The 20,753-nt window shown below is 45.5% G+C and overlaps 1 protein-coding gene across 2 annotated transcripts in view; it reads left to right on the top strand.

Annotated features, from left to right (window-relative positions):
* Positions 1-92: 92 nt before the first annotated feature.
* ubr7 (ubiquitin protein ligase E3 component n-recognin 7) overlaps positions 93-20,753 on the top strand; it is a 29,552-nt gene continuing 8,891 nt past the window's right edge. Inside the window, exons 1-8 of one of the 2 annotated variants that reach the window (XM_086002791.1) lie at positions 93-242; positions 4,815-4,948; positions 6,558-6,618; positions 8,961-9,056; positions 9,153-9,206; positions 13,857-13,962; positions 15,487-15,680; positions 17,089-17,256. In XM_086002791.1, coding sequence (XP_085858917.1) covers positions 93-242; positions 4,815-4,948; positions 6,558-6,618; positions 8,961-9,056; positions 9,153-9,206; positions 13,857-13,962; positions 15,487-15,680; positions 17,089-17,256 — 963 coding nt within the window. The remainder of the gene's footprint in view (positions 243-4,814; positions 4,949-6,557; positions 6,619-8,960; positions 9,057-9,152; positions 9,207-13,856; positions 13,963-15,486; positions 15,681-17,088; positions 17,257-20,753) is intronic. The other variant, XM_086002792.1, reaches the window with a different exon arrangement.

Raw genomic sequence — 20,753 nt, 5'->3', positions numbered from 1 at the left:
TTTTATTTTTGCAACATGTACTTTATTTAAAAGAGTGGGAGGGATTGCAGCTTTAAGTAGCCCCCAACCCGGAAGTCTTTGTACATTTGGAGATGGCGGCAAATGAAGAGAATCACAAGCGGCCGCTGGAGGAGGATCCCATCGTGTCTCTGGCCGAGGTGTTGGAAGAGAACGAGAAGTTGGAGAGCGAAGCCTGCGCGGTTTTGGGCGGCAGCGACTCGGATAAATGTTCTTATTCGGACGTGAGTTTTTTTGGGGGGGGGCGCGGTGGAAATGGGGTTTTTTCTTTGCGTGTGTGGAGTTGGCTCCTTGAAGTGCGTAGATTTCAAACAAACCCAAGCCAACGCCGAGCTGAAAGCGGGCTGGGTGGGAGACCTGATTCCAGGGGAAAAGGAAAAACAAGGGGAATGCCCAGCACAAAATAAACCTGTTATTATGATCAGGTTATTGTGGATGGTTTGATCCCATCAGCCCCCCCCACCCAAAAAAAAATAACCCCGAGCCAATAGGGGAGCGATTCGATTTCACTGATCAGTTTCAGACATTTAAATGCGAATCAATACATTTATTTAACCAAAAACAAAGGCGTATTTAATTGGTGGCACTCCGTGTTTCCACTCTTGAATTTGGGGATTTATTCTTGATTGGGACTGGTCCCGATAGAGGAGGGAGGGAATGATAATAAAGCAGCTGCTTCACTGGCAGCCGCGGGAATGAGTTGGAAATGTTTCCGACCCGCGCCCCACTGGCGCCATTTTTACGTAATATGTTCCGGCCCGTTGTGATTGGCCCGAGAAGAGTCGCTTCGTGTTTTTTTTGGAATGTTGAGAGTTGTGCCAGGGACTGAGGGTCCCGCGCATTCTGCAGGGTCTCTGCTCTGTGCAAACCAGGGACTGAGGGTCCCTGCTCTCTGCAAACCAGGGACTGAGGGTCCCGCGCATTCTGCAGGGTCCCCGCTCTCTGCAAACCAGGGACTGAGGGTCCCGCGCATTCTGCAGGGTCTCTGCTCTGTGCAAACCAGGGACTGAGGGTCCCGCGCATTCTGCAGGGTCTCTGCTCTGTGCAAACCAGGGACTGAGGGTCCCGCGCATTCTGCAGGGTCTCTGCTCTGTGCAAACCAGGGACTGAGGGTCCCGCGCATTCTGCAGGGTCTCCGCTCTGTGCAAACCAGGGACTGAGGGTCCCGCGCATTCTGCAGGGTCTCCGCTCTGTGCAAACCAGGGACTGAGGGTCCCGCGCATTCTGCAGGGTCTCTGCTCTGTGCAAACCAGGGACTGAGGGTCCCGCGCATTCTGCAGGGTCTCTGCTCTGTGCAAACCAGGGACTGAGGGTCCCGCGCATTCTGCAGGGTCTCTGCTCTGTGCAAACCAGGGACTGAGGGTCCCGCGCATTCTGCAGGGTCTCTGCTCTGTGCAAACCAAGGACTGAGGGTCCCGCGCATTCTGCAGGGTCTCCGCTCTGTGCAAACCAGGGACTGAGGGTCCCGCGCATTCTGCAGGGTCCTCACTCTGTGCAAACCAGGGACTGAGGGTCCCGCGCATTCTACAGGGTCCCCGCTCTGTGCAAACCAGGGACTGAGGGTCCCGTGCATTCTGCAGGGTCCCCACTCTGTGCAAACCAGGGACTGAGGGTCCCGCGCATTCTGCAGGGTCCCCGCTCTGTGCAAACCAGGGACTGGGGGGTCCTGCGCATTCTGCAGGGTCCCTGCTCTCTGCAAACCAGGGACTGAGGGTCCCGCGCATTCTGCAGGGACCCTGCTCTGCAAACCAGGGACTGAGGGTCCCGCACATTCTGCAGGGTCCCTGCTCTCTGCAAACCAGGGACTGAGGGTCCCGCACATTCTACAGGGTCCCTGCTCTGTGCAAACCAGGGACTGAGGGTCCTGCACATTCTGCAGGGTCCCTGCTCTGCAAACCAGGGACTGAGGGTCCCGCACATTCTGCAGGGTCCCTGCTCTGCAAACCAGGGACTGAGGGTCCTGCGCATTCTGCAGGGTCCCTGCTCTGTGCAAACCAGGGATTGGGGGGTCCTGCGCATTCTGCAGGGTCCCTGCTCTGCAAGCCAGGGACTGAGGGTCCTGCACATTCTGCAGGGTCCCTGCTCTGTGCAAGCCAGGGACTGAGGGTCCTGCGCATTCTGCAGGGTCCCTGCTCTGCAAGCCAGGGACTGAGGGTCCCGTGCGTTCTGCAGGGTCCCTGCTCTGTGCAAGCTATTCACAATATATATTAATGATCTAGACGAGGGAACTAGATGTAATATCTCCAAGTTTGCAGACGACACAAAGCTGGGCAGGCGTGTGTACTGTGAGGAGGATGCCGAGAAACTCCAGTATGATTTGGACAGGTTGGGTGATTGGGCAGAAGCATGGCAGATGCAGTATAATGTGGATAAATGCGAGGTTATCCACTTTGGTGGCAAAAACAGGAAGGCAGATTATTACCTGAACGGCAATAGATTGGGAGAAGGGGCAGTGCAACGAGACCTGGGTGTCCTTGTGCACCAGTCACTGAAGGTAACCATGCAGGTGCAGCAGGCGGTTAAGGCAAATGGTATGTTGGCCTTCGTAGCGAGAGGGTTTGAGTACAGGAACAAGGATGTCTTGCTGCAGTTGTACAGGGCCTTGGTGAGACCACACCTTGAGTATTGTGTGCAGTTTTGGTCGCCTTATCTGTCGAAGGATGTTCTTGCCATGGAGGGAGTGCAGCGAAGATTCACCAGACTGATACCTGGGATGGCAGGAATGACGTATGAGGAGAGATTGGGTCGATTGGGCTTATACTCGCTGGAGTTTAGAAGAATGAGAGGGGATCTCATTGAAACTTACAAAATTCTAACAGGACTAGACAGTCTAGATGCAGGAAGGGTGTTCCCGATGGCCGGGGAGTCCAGAACCAGGGATCACAGTCTAAGGATAAGGGGTAAGCCATTTAGGACAGAGATGAGGAGGAATTTCTTCACCTAGAGAGTGGTGAACCTGTGGAACTCTCTACCACAGAAGGCAGTGGAGGCCAATTCATTAAATATATTCAAGAAGGCGTTAGATATATTTCTTAAGGCTAAAGGGATCAAGGGATATGGAGAGAAGGCAGGGACAGGGTACTGAATTTGGATGATCAGCCATGATCTAATTGAATGGCGGAGCAGGCTCAAGGGGCCGAATGGCCTACTCCTGCTCCTATCTTCTATGTTTCTATGACTGAGGGTCCTGTGCATTCTGCAGGGTCCCTGTTCTGTGCGAGCCAGGGATTTCGTGGCCCTGTGCAATCTGCAGGGTCCCTGTTCTGTGCGAGCCAGGGATTTCGTGGCCCTGTGCATTCTGCAGGCTCTCTGCTCCTATTTAGTAGGAAACTGCATCAAGTGCAGCAGAATTCCTGAACACATTGCAGGTTGAGAGGTATAAGCTGCAGAGGCCCCAGCAATGCAATGGATGCAGACACTGCACAAAGATGTTGCAATGATCCTGGTGTGCTCCTTCAGCTGCCATCTAGGGAGTAGGGTCACATTTTTGTATTTAAGTTACGAGCATGATATTTCTGTTCCATACAGCAAAAATGTTTTCTGCAGTTGTAGGAAAGAAAGAAACCCCTTGCCCTTGTATAGCGCCGTACTATTTTCCTTTAGGTAGTTAGCACAGTCATTCAAGGTAGGATCGGGTCTTTGGGAGTCTCTGTTACTATTTGCAGGAATGTCAGTATTTTTAGGGAGTCTCGCATAGGAACATTTTGAAAACCACTAAGAACATAAGAAATAGGAGCAGGAGTAGGCCAATCGGCCCCTCGAGCCTGCTCCGCCATTCAATAAGATCATGGCTGATCTGATCCTAACCGCCAATCCACTATCACAGAACCATCTCCTGAATCTAACAGAATTAGACACACGAAATAGGAGCAGGATCAGGCTACACGGCCCCTGGGCCCGCTCCGCTACCCACAGGGCCATGACCGATCCGAACCTAGACTCATGTCCAAATTCCTGCCCGCTCCCCGTAACCCTTAATTCCCTTTACTTCCAGGAAACTGTCTATTTCTGTTTTAAATTTATGTAATGATGTAGCTTCTGCAGCTTTTTGGGGCAGCATATTCCATGGACCTACCACCCTCTGAGTGAAGTAGTTCCTCCTCATCTCAGTTTTGAAAGAGCAGCCCCTTATTCTAAGACTATGCCCCCTAGTTCTAGTTTCACCCATCATCGGGAACATCCTCCCCGCATCCACCCGATCCAACCCCTTCACAATCTTATATGTTTCAATAAGATCGCCTCTCATTCTTCTGAACTCCAATGAGTAGAGTCCCAATCTACTCAACCTCTCCTCATATGTCCACCCCCTCATCCCCGGGATTAACCGAGTGAACCTTCTTTGTACTGACTCGAGAGCAAGTATGTCTTTTCTTAAGTATGGACTACTCTCGGGATTCTGATGCAGATATCCCAGTGCGCCTCATACAGTCCAAGAAGCTCCTGATTTTGATCCCTGGACTATTCAGTTAGGTGATTTTGTTCGCACCATGTCCAAAATCAGCTGATTTTGGCACAGGCCAGCAATCAAACATGTAACCTTCTCGTCTGTGTTGCTCAGCACATCTGGCAGCTTGACGGGTAGTGCAACGGTACAGCAGCCTTGAGTTAAATCCCGTGCTTGACTGACTTTCGCACTTCGGCTTCCTCTGAGGTTCATTTAATCTCACCGTTGGCCTCTTGTGGATTTGCTCCAGCAACTGCTACATTAATGGTCTCTCTCCAAGAAGTGATGGCAGATGTCACAGCTGCACTTTGTAATCGCTTTCATTCTGACTTTGCTGTCTTCTTCCTTGCAGGGCTATGTGAAGAGGCAGGCATTGTATGCTTGTAATACCTGCACACCAAAGGGAGGACAGCCTGCTGGCATCTGTTTAGCTTGCAGCTACAAGTGTCACGAAGGCCATGAGCTGTTTGAATTGTATACTAAAAGGTATGGCGTTGCCCTCCATAACCTTCCGAACCGAACGCTAAGATACTAAATGGGACAGAGAACATTTTATTTATTTTTATTTATTTAAATACACCAAGGCAGCGTGGCAAGAGGGCACGGGCTCAGGGTTGTGAAGCGCAAGCATTGGACAAGTGGCAAGAAGTATTTCTTTGCACAGAAGGTGCTGAACAACTAGGAAGGTTTGGTTGAGACCAGGATACTGGGCTCATTACTGGCAGTGTTGTAGAATGCAGGCACGTGCGAACTGTAGCCTGTGCACCATGTGCAACTGCCGAGCTTGGTTAATCTGCCCGTGAACTCCACCCAACGTTGTTCTGTTTGTGCTTCTGTTTCTTATTTTGTGGCACTGGGAGTTTGAAAGAGGCTGTTCTTGGTGCCATTGCCCAATTGGTGGATAAATCCTAAATCGAGATAGCATCATAGGAAGTTACAGCACAGAAGGAGGCCATTTCGGCCCATCGTGTCCGTGCCGGCCGACAAAGAGCTATCCAGCCTAATCCCACTTTCCAGCTCTTGGTCTGTAGCCCTGTAGGTTACGGCTCTTCAAGTGTACATCCAAGTACTTTTTAAATGTGGTTAGGGTTCCTGCCTCCACCACCCTTTCAGGCAGTGAGTTCCAGACCCCCACCACCCTCTGGGTGAAGAAATTTCCCCTCTAAACCTCCTACCAATTACTTTAAATCTATGCCCCCTGGTTGCTGACCTCTCTGCTAGGGGAAATGGATCCTTCCTATCCACTCTATATCTAGGCCCCTCATAATTTTATACACCTCAATAAGGTCTCCCCTCAGCCTCCTCTGTTCCAAAGAAAATAACCCCAGCCTATCCAATCTTTCCTCATAGCTAAAATTCCCCAGTCCAGGCAACAACCTCGTAAATCTCCTCTGCACCCTCTCTAGTGCAATCACATCTTTCCTGTAATGTGACCAGATCTGCACGCAGTATTCTAGCTGTGGCCTAAGTAGTGTTTAATACAGTTTAAGCATAACCTCCCTGCTCTTGTCTAAAGGCAAGTATTCCGTATGCCTTCTTAACCACCTTATCTTCCTGACCTGCTACCTTCAGGGATCTGTGGATCTGCTGGCGTTGGTGACTGGAGATCTATGCAAATGAATGGGAATGTTGATTTAAACTTTATATGCAGCCCCTGAGGCTCCGTGTCACACAAGTGTGCGCCCCCACAGAGACGAAGATCTTGGGTGCCCCGTGTTGTAATGGGACAATGATGGATGGTGTTCTGGAAGGATGAAATCAAATGGGTGGACGGTCTGGGTGGTGAAGGCCCAGTAATGTAATGCTTAAAACCTGAGGTGAAATCTGTTGCAGATGCCTGTGGAAAATGTATACATAAACAAGAGGCCCAGCATTTTTGGCTGTAGGCAACAATGGTTATTTGTAATATCCTGTAAGCGTTAAATCAGTGGAACTTTAGCTAAAACCCAGTAATATTTAAATTACTGCGTGATATTGGGATGTAAAGAACACATTGTAGCAAAATGCTGACTTTAACAGCACTGTAGTCCAATTGTAAAGCCTAGTTTTGGAGGGTAATTTCTATCGCTAAAAGATGCCACTTGTATTGTTCTAGAAACTTTCGGTGTGATTGTGGGAACAGCAAGTTTAATGACCTGCAGTGCAAGTTTTTCTCGGTAAGTTTCTGTCGCACGGCCTTTACTCGGATTAATTTTTAATCTGCTTTTTAATGGACCTTGTAGCGTAGGAGCTGTTGTGAATTGGTTGAAGCCTGCCAGCAGGAGCTAAGGGCCATGGGCAATTCTAGCATTTAAAAGCACATGTTGCACTTCCCAGTGTTAGCTTTTGATGCAGACTGCGTGCTCCATATTCTTTACCCGATTATCTGTCCTCTTCTGCACTTTTTTTTAGGTGCTGACATCTCTCCTCGCTCCCCAATAATTTTTTTTTTTTTTAGTAATTGACTTCATTAGCAAGAGGACCAGTTCCAAAATCCTGTGATCGCTGTACCCTTTGTAAGGAATCAGATTCCCGAAGGTAGAAATGAAAATTGTATGCAGCAAGTTGGATAATTTAGAACAGGAACAGTCAATGTAAACTCTTTTTTAACCCGAGCGTTATTTAGAAGCCAAATTCCAAACGTCATTGAAAGCTGATGGTTGAAATTATTGTTTACAATGAATAAGGGCCATTTGGAAAATAGTTATACTTCATAATTAACTGATACCAGAATGGTCCTCTGATCAGATACAGTAATATGTTTGTGGAATATTTTTGATAAATCCAATTTTGAGTCCAAATGCACCACCATAATCCAGTGGGGAGAGGAGCTCGCTGCAGGCACTCAGCCCTGAAATAATCCTCTGGTCTGAAGCTGAACATACAAAATTGACGGGCTGGAAAAGACCAGCTGGTCCATCAAGGTGCCCCATACCTCAAGATGGCTGGAGCTCTGTGACTAGATACTTCCTCACCCTCCCTGCAGCCATGTAATTTCTTGGGAGAGGCAAAATCCAGGGCCAATAGGGGGATGGAGGGGGGGGGGGAGGAATGGGAAAATTCCCCTCCAATCCTCTTGGGCGAAGCCTGCCAAAGGATGAAATTGACGGCAGCACCACTGCTGCTATAGAATCATATTTACAGAACAGACAGGCGCTATTCGGCCTATCGTCTGTGCCGACTGAAAAACCGCTATCCAGCCTAATCCCACTTTCCAGCTCTTGGTCCGTAGCCCTGTAGGTTACAGCACTTCAAGTGCTTTTTAAATGTGATGAGGGTCTCTGCCTCTACCACCCTTTCAGGCAATGAGTTCCAGACCCCCACCACCACCCTCTGGGTGAAAAGATTTCTCCTCAACTCCCTCTAATCCTTCTACCAATTACTTTAAATCTATGCCCCCTGGTTATTGACCTCTCTGCTCATGCATGGAGCAGGTAGAAGTCAGATGTTGCTTTCTGGAGTGGAGGTGCCAGGTTTATGAGACAAAGAACCCACTGCTGATCACTGGGAGAGGGCAATGAGGGAAAAGGTAAAGAAGGAATGGGAGAGACGAGGAGCGAGGGAATGACAGAGGAAAGGGGGGTGAGGGAAGAGAATGAGGAAATGGGGACAAATGGATTGTTGAGGGAATGAGAGAAACCAGGTGGAGACATTGTCGGGGGGGGGGGGGGAGGAGAGAGAATGAATGGCAGGGAATGAAAGATGGGGAGGAATGCGAGATGGAATGGGGGAGCAAGAGAAACTGGAGTGAAGTGATGGCAGTACAGGGAATGAGACAGTGAAGAATGCAGGAAAGTAAATGTGAGACAGTGATTGAAAGAGAGAATAACAGGTAATGAGATAACAACAGAAAATGCTGGAAACACTCTGCAGCATCGAGGAGAGAGAAACAGAGCCAACGTTTCGGGTCAATCCCTTCGTCAGCATCTCCTTGACGCTGCCTGACCTGCTGAGTGCTTCCAGCATTTTCTGTTTCAGATTTCCAGGATCTGCAGTATTTTGCTATTGTACAGGTAATGAGAGATTGATTGGCGGGGGGGGAGTGAAAAGGTATAGAAACTGGATATCAGTGAGCTCACTATATTTAAATGTTGTGGCTTTTGTCCGTGTTCACTTTTTCTTTTTGGGCTTTTTATTGGTCACCCCGATCTAGAATGTTAGCATTGCATTTTGGACCTGTACATATCCTGGCTTATACACACTGGAATTGTATTTACTGTATGCAGTTGTGGAGAAGGAACTGGTGATTCATCAGTGTTTGCTCCATTGTTCTTTTCCTGTTGCATTTTCTAGAAGGTTTTACTTTGAATTTGAGTCCCCCTTAATATTCTGTCTGTGCCCGCCTTTATTTATTATCACAGAGAGCCAGATGTCCGTTGTACAGTGTTACCCGAGATGTGAATACTTTTTGGGGTTTCATTTTACGGTGTGACGCAGTTTAATGCTTGCAGTTATTTTATTAACCAGCAAATGGTTTTCACTGATTTCCTGCAGCTTCACTTTTTTTTTCTTTGATCAGGAGAAAGAAAAAACAAATTCTGAAAATAAATATAATGACAACTTCTTTGGGCTGTACTGTACCTGCAAGAGGCCTTATCCAGATCCTGAGGATGAGGTGAGGTATTCCGAAACTGATCTTGGTAACGCTGCAAATTTTAGCTATAATGCAAGGCTGGGGCCTCATGGAACCTGTGTGTTCTTGTTTCTCTAGACCCCTGATGAAATGATTCAGTGTGTGGTGTGTGAAGATTGGTTCCATGGAAGGGTAAGGCAACCGTTCGCATATGTCGCTTCTTTTAATGATCTATCATTTTGGAACCATTGCGGTTTACAGGACATAGCTGATTGTGTGTCTGTCCAAAAGTAATCCCACTGACCTCTCCCTGTAACCTTCTATCTTCTGTTTCAAATATGTGTCTGCTTTTTCTCTTAAAAGATGCAAAAGTCTCTTTGCCTCAACTAATTCTTGTGGCAAAGCATTCTGTGTTCCATCAAATCTGTGTGGAGAAAGTAAAGTTGGCTTGTTGTGACTTGGTCATTAGAGAATAAGAATGATTCAAGCTAGCTTCTACATGCATATTGTTAAATGACCGTTATCCAGTTGTCATTGGAATAAACTGAGCCTAACCGGGGGGGGGTGAAAAAGGAAAGTAATCTTCTATCCAGTGTTAAACGTGAAGGGATTGAAGTGATTTTTATGTTCTTGCTACCCATATACTGTACTTAATCTAGTGTTCTACCGATTGAGTTTTTGTGATAATGTATTATCTCAGATTGTTCCCATCAGCGGTGACTGATTTATTAGCAATATTACTTCAGCCCAGTACTGTACAGCTCAAAATACTTTCTCCAAAACATGACCTAGAGAGTTTATTGAGGGTCAAAGATGATGGTTTTGGTCTTCCCAATGTTTAGCTTTTTAAAAAAAAAAAAAAATAATCATTTCTACAGCACTTTTCACGACCTCTGGATGTCCCAAAGCTCTTTACAGCCAATGAAGTACTTTTGAAGTGTAGTCACTGTTGAAACGTGGCAGCCAATTTGTGCACAGCAAGCTCCCACAAACAGCAATGTGATAATGACCAGATAATCTGTTTTTAGTGATGTTGATTGAGGGATAAATATTGACCAGGACACCGGGGATAACTCCCCTGCTCCTCTTTGAAATAGTGCCATGGGATCTTTTACGTCCACCTTAGAGAACAGACGGGGCCTCGGTTTAACGTCTCATCCGAAAGATGGCATCTCTGACAGTGCAGCACTCCCTCAACACTGCACTGGAGTGTCGGCCTAGATTTTTGTGCTCCAGTCTCTGGACCCATGACCTTCTGACTCCCGGGCGCGAGTGGTAGCCACTGAGCCACGGCTGACATGGAAATTGCAGCTTATTGAGGACCGGCTATCGGACAAGCAGTCTTAACAACACAGCGGCAGTGGAGAGGCAGCGCTTGGGTATCATCAGCATACATTAGGAGCTGACCCCATGTCTGCAGGTGATGGCAGCATATAAGTGAGGAAGAGGAGGGGTAAAGGATGGATCCTTGTGTGACTCTGGTTGTAATGGTGTGGGAGTGGGAAGGGAAGCTATTGCTAAAAATGGTCTGGCCATGTTGAAATAAGTAAGACTGGAATCAAGCGAGGGTAACTGAGGGGGTTGGTGTGGTTGTCCATGTCAAAGGCTGCAGAAAAGTCAAATGGGACCAGTCTTGAAGATTATCTCTGCCTATTTTTGGTATCTGCAAACTGCGGTTAGAATGTGGAACATGGAGTAGTTGAGGTGAATAGCATAGATGCTTTTAAGGGGAAGCTAGATAAGTATACGGGGGAGAAAGGAATACAGGAAACTTTGTGCTATCCGGCACCGACGGGACCGAGCTGCTGCCGTTGCCTCAAAACTGCCGGACACTCCAGAGTTAATGTTGAAAGATACGGAGATTCTTATCTCTGTATCTGACAACAAACACTTGCTTAGCAACAGCTTCTAAACACTCGGGTGTGGCTGCAAGCGTCTGTAGCTAAAGCTGTTGCTATAGCTACAGACCTTGCAGTGCATGACTGGGGGGGGGAAAAAAGAATAAAAAACGGCTCCTGATTTTTTCCGGTGGCTCCAGCTTGCCGGATGGCTCACCTCCGGATAACTCTGTTTAGAAGGTTATGCTGATAGGGTTAGATGAAGTAGAGTGGGAGGAGGCTCATGTGGAGCATAAACATTGGCTTAGACCAGTTGGGCCAAATGACCTGTTTCTGTGCTGTAAATGCTATGTAATTCTATGTTTTATGTAAGATCACTCTCTTTACTCACACTTTATTGGGCCAAAATGCAATTAAGCACATCAGAATTGTGCAGTAAAGCAGGTTGAGTTAATTGGGTTGCTTAAATCAGTGGGTTCAATCTGTTCTTTAGACGCTTAACTAGTTTTTCTTTGTTCTGTAAGAATTTATCTTGTAAAATTTTATTTTTTAGAAAGCTTAATGATGCTTAAAAACCACTTCACTAACCAGCTGTTCCTGTTGGTGTTCTCGGATCAATAATAGCCGTTGTCTGTTGGATATCATTTTAGAAATCAATTTTATTATATTTGCACAGCATGAAAAAGTAGGTAGAAAACCGTATTCTAGATTGAAGATCCATTAAATTTAGTAAATTCCATTTTTATTCAAGCAAAGCTAATGTGGGCAAATAGGTTGTCAAAGTCCAATAAAGTGGTCTCTTTTCAAGGCATTTAAAAAAAAAAAAAAAAAAATGTTTTAAATCACACGCAACCATTCAAAATGGTACCAGTCAGGGGGGGGGGGTGGAGGAAATGTGATCTGGATGATCTCTCAAGCTCATCTTTCACCCCAGTTTTGGTCTCCTTATTTAAGGAGGAATATACTTGCATTGGAGGCAGTTCAGAGAAGGTTCATGAGGTTAATTCCTGAGATGAAGGGGTTGTCTTTTATGAAGAAAGGTTGAGCGGGTTGGACCTATACTCATTGGAGTTTAGAAGAATGAGAGGTGATCTTATTAAAACACCTACGATTCTGAGGGGGCTCGACAAGGTGGATGCTGAGAGGATGTTTCCCCTTGTGGGGGGAATCTAGAACTAGAGGGCACAGTTTCAGGATAAGGGGTCACCCATTTAAAACTGAGATGAGGAGGAATTTCTTTGAGGGTTGTGAATCTTTGGAATTCTCTACCCCAGAGAGCTGTGGAGGCTGGGTCATTGAATATATTCAAGGCAGAGATAGACAGATATTTGAGCTACAGGGGAGTCGAGGGTTACGGGGAGCGGGCGGGAAAGTGGCGTTGAGGCCAAAATCAGATCAGGCATAATCTTATTGGATGGCGGGCAGGCTCGAGGAGCCGAATCACAGAATCCCCACAGTGCAGATAGAGGCCATTTCGGCCCATCGAGCCTGCACCGACACATATCCCACCCTATCCCCGTAACCCCACGTATTTAATCCCCTAACACTAAGGGTCAATTTATCATAGCCAAATCAACCTAACCTGCACATCTTTGGACTGTGGGAGGAAACCGGAGCACCCGGAGGAAACCCACGCAGACACGGAGAATGTGCAAACTCCACACAGACAGTCGCCCGAGGCCAGATTTGAACCCGGGTCCCTGGCACTGTGAGGCAACAGTGCTAACCACTATGCCACCGTGCCTACTCCTGCTCCTATTTCTTATGTTCTAACGTGTTTGCATAATCTCACTTTAATGATCCATTCATCTTCCCTGCACTCTGTTTTAGTCTGTGTAACTAATACACTGGGCTGCATGTTAACAATCCGCTAGCCCTTAGATTTGTGTGTCTTTCTATGGGTCCAATCAGTTGTAGGTTAGTTTTGTTTAAATTAAGCAGCCCGCTTCAGTTTCTCCAGCCTGGATAATTCTTATTTTAAACTGTTTTATGGAAGCAGTCACAAATTCCCCACAACCCTTTGCATCTTGACACTTTTTGGGCCAAATGTTAGGAATTGAGAGCACTGCACACGAAGCACATCCAGAGCGAATGGTTCGAAAATCCTGTCTGTCTTCTGTCTTGTTTCCCACCTGCGTTTCAGCGGGCAGAACTCTGTGCCAGGTGCGCACATTCATAACCTTTCCCCATTTTCTTTTCACCTTGCAGATACTGTAGTGTAGCTGTTGCTCTGTGCTACTTGCCTGTCACTTACTGTAACATCATTAACTGGAGGGACATTTGCAATCCACTGCAAAATGGAGTTTCTCCTATTTGTGCTATAAAATCTTGCAGCTGGCTCTTTGAAAAAATCTATCCAATTAGTCGCACACCTCTGCTCTTTCTCCATAGCCAACGTTCCCTCTAAGCTGCGGCCCTGCAGCAATCGGGGAAAACACCGCACGGGCTGCTCAAAAGCTGTTCCTTCTAAAATACCGTCTGCGCAGCAAGTTTAAAGGTAGCGCGCACAAAAACATTGAGGGAACATTGCCCGTAGCCCTGCAAACTTTTCCTTTTCAAGTGTATCTCCAATTCCCTTTTTGAAAGGTACTATAGAATCTGCTTCCACCACCCTTGCTGTGTTTAGCATATATTACATTCTGTATATTTAGCTTTATGAACCTTGTTTTTAAAAATAAATAAATAACTTTAAATCAAAGCTGCTATTTACCATAACAACACTTGGTCGCTAGCAGTCCTGTGAACTGACATTGGTGGAGGTCCGGCACTTGCGTCAGGATCTGCAGTTTTAAGACTGAGTGATTGAAATGGTTCTGTAGGATATTGGTAATGAACGCGGTGAAACATTCGTATGCAGTTTCTGTCTACTATTTTGGTGATGGCTTTACTAAAATAGCAGCCTCCATTAGTAATCTTGTGCAGTACGCCTTTATTCCTGTTGTGATTACTGCATTAAGCGATTTTTAAATGCCGATTTAATTTGTGACCATTGTTTGATTTCTAGCATCTTGGTGCCATTCTGCCCGAGAATGTAGAGTATCAGGAAATGGCATGTCTGAGCTGTATGAAGAGATGCTCGTTTCTTTGGGCCTACGCAGCACATGTGGCAGGTAGGAAGCATCTTGGCTCTGCTGCTTGAGTTGAGGCTGTTCTCTGCTCTGAGAGCTGAGAAACTTAGTAAAGCCTCTTCATCGGCACTTGTTGAATGTGGCAGTTAGGTCCTTCACTGCCTAGTGCTGCAGAGATGTTGCTTGCTACAGATCACACCCACGCTGTTTAACTGCTGCAACCGCACCAACATCAGACCAAGCACTGCAGTGGCGATGTTAATTTAAAGTGAACAAAAGTAGAGAAGCCATCTTTCACCTTAATGGATTTTTGTCTTTGTTTGTGCTCACTGACCTTTGGGAATCTCTTGTGTTGGGTAACGAGCCCAGTGTAATTCGGGTACTCCCAGGTTAGGTACACCAGTTTATTTTCCACTGTCTGACCTTTGAGTAAAATTACCAAATTATGGCCAGATTTGCACTACTCGTTGATCTCTGGTGGTGGTGTTCTTGGGAGTTAGTTTGACCTGCTGCCAGATGGGGAAAAAGCTGATGACTAGTGCTATGTGTAGGGAAAGGAAGAGAGAGAGAGAGAGAGAGAGAGACAAGAACTGTCGCTTTGAAATTATTTTGTGATGTCCATGGCAACACAATTTGCTGATTGGCTGCTTGGTGAACCAAGAGATTGTTAGCAAGTGGCGTTCAGTGGGGCTTTGTGGCCTACATTTTAACGAGGGGGTAAACAATCATGGCTGGTTAAGAGTGAATGTTATTTTAGATTGGTTTTCAATGATCTGAAGCCAAACTGATATTGCATGTAACCTGCTGGAGATTATCCTCTCTAAGAAGATTGGTTCAACTGATTTAAATTTTTTAAGTATATTTTTAATCCTTTTGAGAATGCTAAATCCTGTATTAAAACTACTCCAGATGTTTGTTACTGTTGTTTAATCACAAAGTGCCAAATCTTGGCCGGGCAGTGGAATTTGCTTTTTAGGAGCTGTGAACATGATCGTACCCTGTGTTTATTAAAAGCTTGTTGTATCTTGGGTGGCTCGTTGTGTTCTAACATGTCACGAACTGGTAATGTTGGTGGGTGTGACTGACTACAGGTGTGCTTTAGTGGGGTGGGACTGATTCTGCCATCTGGTGATCTGTCAGGGCGCCTGATCATAACCTTGTAGCACTGCCTAACGAGGGTTGGGTGAGTTTACTTTAGCTTTGCTTGGGGTTTGAACTCATTGGGAACCCAGCATTCTACTAGCTGCTCTACCAAGTTTGCGTCCTGATTGAATTCACTTTTCGGTTTGCTTGGGGGGCGGAGGCAGGTAAAGGAGAGCTGATGGCGACTGTGGAGTGGTGTCCCAGCACCAGTTAGTATCTTCAAATGAACTGGGGATGGGGGGGGAGGATAAAGTTAAGGGTAAGGTGTATCGTTTGTTACCCTTTGTCTATTTTATCTCATGAAAGGGGGAGGAAGAGGAGGAAAATGAATGAATGGGAGGCAGCCCGTCCGGGTGGGGGGGGGGGAAGAAAGGGGGAGAGTGAGATCTGGTCATTAAAGTTCCTTTTTGTACACTCTTCCAGTGAACAAGGCAGCAGATGCTGGTAACTGTGGATCACTGACCAAAGTGGAGGATGGCATTGTTGATGTGTGTGCGATACAGGAAAATGGAGATTCGCATAGCCAGAAAACAATGGCTTGTGCAATGAAATGCGAGGAAACCAGAGCCAAGCACAACGAACCCTCCACAAGCTGTAAAGTTGAGAAGAAACCTGAGGTGACCTTGATTTTTCACTAGCACTATAATCTATTTACTTTGGGTAAACCAAATAGATTTTCCATGCTCCTGTATGTTGAAGCCTGAATTTGTGTTTATATGCAGGGTTTATAACAATTCATCATATGTACTTCATTTTCTTGTGGTACATGCCACCATAAAATCAGCCACTATGTGGCATAGTTGAGCACTGCACTCCCAATTGGGCAATGACCATAGACATTTACAACACAGGAATATTTGGTTCATTGAGCCTGTGGCAGCTCTCTGATGGAACTATCTGCTTAGTTCCATCCCTTGTCCTTTTCCTATACCTATACAAATCATTGGTTAGGCTATTGTGTCCCGTTTTCAGCAACTTGCACAGAGAGGGTGCAGAAGACATTCGCTATAATCCTAGGCATGAGCGGCTTTAGTTGCGAGGACAAACTAGAGTAACTTTCGTTGGAGCAAAGCAAGTTGAAGAGGAGATATAACAGCAGTTTTCAAAATTGGGAGATTTTGATGAAGTAAATAAGGGGAAACTTTTTCCACTGGTTGTCGGTGAGTCTGTAACTAGAAGGTATAATTTTAAGATAATCAATTTAAGTATGTTTTGCCCATCACTCTAACTTAGCTGCCTGTGCTGTGGAAGTTTATATGATCGTATAATGGTATTTTTCCGTCAGACCGTGCTGTACTCCGTCCGGCCTGGAGAAGGTAGTACTAACTTTTTTTTTTTCAGGCATTTTTTTTGATCTACCTTACTCCCTGGCTCAACAAAAGCTCCTTGAGTATCGCCACAGTACTGATGTAAAGCCAGGAAGACCAGACTCTGCCACTTGACTTCCAAAGCAAGTTAAATGAACCTGTCCTGAGCTGTGCTTTAAATCAGACACACCCATCTCTGACTTTGCATGGTGCACTTGCAGCAATGTTGCTCTCATGTTTTTACTGTTGGGTCCAATTCTATAAACTTCACACATTATCAGTCACCCCAAACACTTAGTTGCTGCTGTTTTTCAATTGCATTTTTTTTTTTTTGCCTTCTGTTTTCCCCTGACCCTGAATGTTTATGACTTAAGGACTTTCATTCAACTGTGATCACTGCATCTATAATCTTTAAAGGACATGTCTTGACTATCTGGAACCTAAGGGTTATTCCACTCTGTATTGGCACCTACAGTAATCTTATCCCAATAATTCAAAGGTTTGTTGTAAGCTGCTTGGGTTTTGGTTTTGTGGTCTAGATCATGAATCTTAACCCCCCTGCTGCCAGTTAATCACTCCAAGGCAACCATTATTGACAATGTAGTTTACAATACACAATGGTACTAGAAAGCTGTAATTTAGGTGCATTCCTTCTATTAAATGTTTGACACCTGAAGTTATAGTTTTTAAAAAAGGTTGCACCATTTTTCTATCCCAGGCAGCCAATGGCAATGAAGCTAGTTGCAGTGTGAAGGAGGATGCTGCTGCAGAGGATGCTGGGTGCAAACTGCAGCAACTGAGAAAGAGAAGCGATGTTCAGAGAGACTGTGCCACCTACTGGCCTCACAACTGGCGCAACAAGCTGTGTGCCTGCCAGTCCTGCATGGTAACGTTTGTTTGGTCTCTTGCACAGCCTATTTTCTTAATGTTCTTGACTTGCAGGATAGCTTTTCTTGTTTAATTTATCTTGTGCCTAAGTTAAACTCAAACACTGGAATTTTTTTTTTGTTTAAGGACAACAAGTTCTCTTTTTTTCTATTATCATTTTTGAAACCAGAATGCTGGGGATTAACTAGTCAGTCAGCATCTGTAAAGTGAAATGGCAGCTTATAAGAACATAAGAAGCAGGAGTAGGCCATACGGCCCCTCGGGCCTGCTCCGCCATTCAATAGGATCATGGCTGATCCGAACCCAGACTCGCGTCCACTTCCCTGCCCGCTCCCCGTAACCCCTAATTCCCTTATCAGCTAGGAAACTGTCTATCTCCGTTTTAAATTTATTTAATGTCGCAGCTTCCACAGCTCTCTGAGGTAGCAGATTCCATAGATTTACTACCCTCTGAGTGAAGAAGTGTCTCCATCTCAGTTTTGAAAGGGTAGCCCCTTATTCTAAGATTATGCCCCCTAGTTCTAGTCTCACCCCTCAGTGGAAACATCCTAACCGCATCCACCCGATCAAGCCCCCTCACAATCTTATGTTTCGATACGATCGCCTCTCATTCTTCTGAATTCCAATGAGTAGAGGCTCAACCTTTCCTCATAAATCAACCCCCTCATCTCCGGAATCAACCGAGTGAACCTTCTCTGAACTGCCTCGAGAGCAAGTATATCTTTTCTTAAATATGGAAACCAAAACTGTACGCAGTATTCCAGGTGTGGCCTCACCAATACCCTGTATAATTGAAGCAAAACTTCCCTGCTTTTATACTCCATCCCCCCTTGCAATAAAAGCCAAGATTCCATTGGCCTTCCTGATCACCTGCTGTACCTGCATACTAACCTTCTGTGTTTCATGCACCAGGAACCCCAGATCCCTTTGTACTGTAGCACTTTGCAGTTTCTCTCCATTTAGATAATAACTTGCTCTTTGATTTTTTTCTGCCAAGTGCATAACCTCACACTTTCCAACATTATATTCCATCTGCCAAATTTCTGCCCACTCACTTAGCCTGCCTATGTCCTTTTGCAGGTTTTTTATGTCCTCCTCACTCACTGCTTTCCCTCCCATCTTTGTATCGTCAGCAAACTTGGATATGTTGCACTTGGTCCCTTCCTCCAAATCGTTAATATAGATTGTAAAGAGTTGGGGTGCCAGCACTGACCCCTGCGGAACACCACTAGTCACTGATTGCCAACCTGAGAATGAACCATTTATCCCAACTCTGTTTTCTGTTAGATAGCCAATCTTCCACCCATGCCAGTATATTACCCCCAATCCCTTGATTTTTAAAAAAATCTTGTGCAGTAATCTTGTGTGTGGCACCTTGTCAAATGCCTTTTGGAAGTCCAAATACACCACATCCGCTGGTTCCCCTTTATCCACCCTGTTTGTTACGTCCTCAAAGAATTCGAGCAAATTTGTTAAACATGACTTCCCCTTCATAAAACCATGCTGACTCTGTCCGCTTAAATTATGCTTATCCAAATGTCCTGTTACTGCTTCCTTAATAATGGACTCCAACATTTTACCAACCACAGATGTTAGGCTAACTGGTCTATAGTTTCCAGCCTTTTGTCTACTTCCCTTTTTAAATAAGGGTGTTACATTAGCAGTTTTCCAATCTGCTGGGACCTTTCCTGAATCCAGGGAGTTTTGGAAAATTACCACTAATGCATCCACAATCCCTACCGCTACTTCCCTCAAGACCCTAGGATGTAAGCCATCAGGTCCAGGGGATTTATCCGCCTTTAGTCCCATTATCTTACCGAGTACCACCTCAGTGATTTTAATCGTGTTTAGCTCTTTTTCCCCCCCCCCCCCCCCCCCTGTTTGTCCAGTGTTGGGATATTTTTAGTGTCCTCTACTGTAAAGACTGATACAAAATATTTGTTCAGCGTTTTTGCCATCTCCATGTTCCCCACCACTAATTTCCCGGTCTCGTCCTCTAAGGGACCAACATTCACTTTAGCCACCCTTTTTTCTTTTTATATAACTGTAGAAACTCTTGCTATCTGTTTTTATATTTTTTGCTAGTTGACTTTCATAATCTATCTTCCCTTTCTTAATTAATCTTTTAGTTATTCTTTGGCTTTTAAATGCTTCCCAATCTTTTATCCTCCCACTAGATTTGGCTACTTTATATGTCCTTGTTTTCAGTCAGATACTATCCTTTATTACTTTAATTAGCCACAGATGGCTGTCTTTTCTTTTACGCCCCTTTTTCCTCAGTGGAATATATTTTTCTTAAGTTGTGAAATATCTCCTTGAATGTACACCACTGCTCATGTACCGTCTTACACTTTAATCTATTTTCCCAGTCCACTTTAGTCAACTCTGCTCTCATACCTTCACAGTCTCCTTTATTTAAGCTTAGTATGCTGGTTTGAGATCCAACTCTCACCCTCCAACTGAATTTGGAATTCAACCATGTTATGGTCACTCATTCTAAGGGGATCCTTTACTATGACATTTTTTATTAATCCTGTCTCATTACACAGGACCAGATCTAAGATTGCCTGCCCCCTGGTTGGTTCAGTAACATACTGCTCAAGGAACCCGTCCCTAATGCACTCTATGAACTCTTCCTCAAGGCTGCCCTGCCCAATTTGATTTGTCCAGTCAATATGAAAGTTAAAATCCCCCATGATTATAGCTGTTCCCTTATTACAAGCCCCAACTATTTCCTGATTTATACTCCAACCAACAGAGTTGCGACTGTTAGGAGGCCTGTAGACTACGCCCACTAGTGACTTTTTCCCCTTATTCCTTATCTCCACCCAAACTGTTTCACTATCCTGATCCTTTGACCCAATATCATTTCTCACTATTGCAGTGATTCCATCCTTTATTAACATAGCCACCCCACCTCCCTTTCCTTCCTGTCTGTCCTTCCTAATTGTCAAATACCCCTGGATGTTTAGTTCCCAGTCATGGTCACCTTGCAGCCATGTTTCTGTAATGGCCACCAGATCATACCCATGTGTAGTTATTTGTACCGTCAACTCGTCTATTTTGTTACGAATGCTGCGTGCATTCAGATAAAGAACTTTTAAATATGTTTGGTGACAATTTATTCCTGCTTTTACCCCCTTTACTACTTTTATCTTTTTACATTCTGTCCCTTCCTGACACGCTCTGGTTTTTAATTCCCCCACTGCTACCTTGCTCTATTGCCTTCTCTGCTGACATTTTTATTTTTTGCTCTCTTGAAACCTCCCCACCACTAATTAGTTTAAAGCCCTCTCTACAACCCTAGTTATTCTATTCGCCAGGATTCTAGTCCCAGCACTGGCCAAGTGAAGTCCGTCCCAACGGAACAGCTCTCTCCTGTCCCAGTACTGGTGCCAGTGTCCCAAGAAGCAAAACCCATTTCTCCCACACCAGTCTTTGAGCCACACATTTAACTTTGATTTTATTTACCCTAGCCAAATTTGCTCGTGGCTC

Source organism: Somniosus microcephalus, chromosome 12, assembly GCF_052327205.1.
Source record: "Somniosus microcephalus isolate GS21.2 chromosome 12, FLI_Smic_1.0, whole genome shotgun sequence".
Classification (NCBI taxonomy): domain Eukaryota; kingdom Metazoa; phylum Chordata; class Chondrichthyes; order Squaliformes; family Somniosidae; genus Somniosus; species Somniosus microcephalus.
The sequence above is the reverse complement of the archived record's forward strand: the minus strand, read 5'-3'. Positions and strand labels throughout refer to the sequence as shown.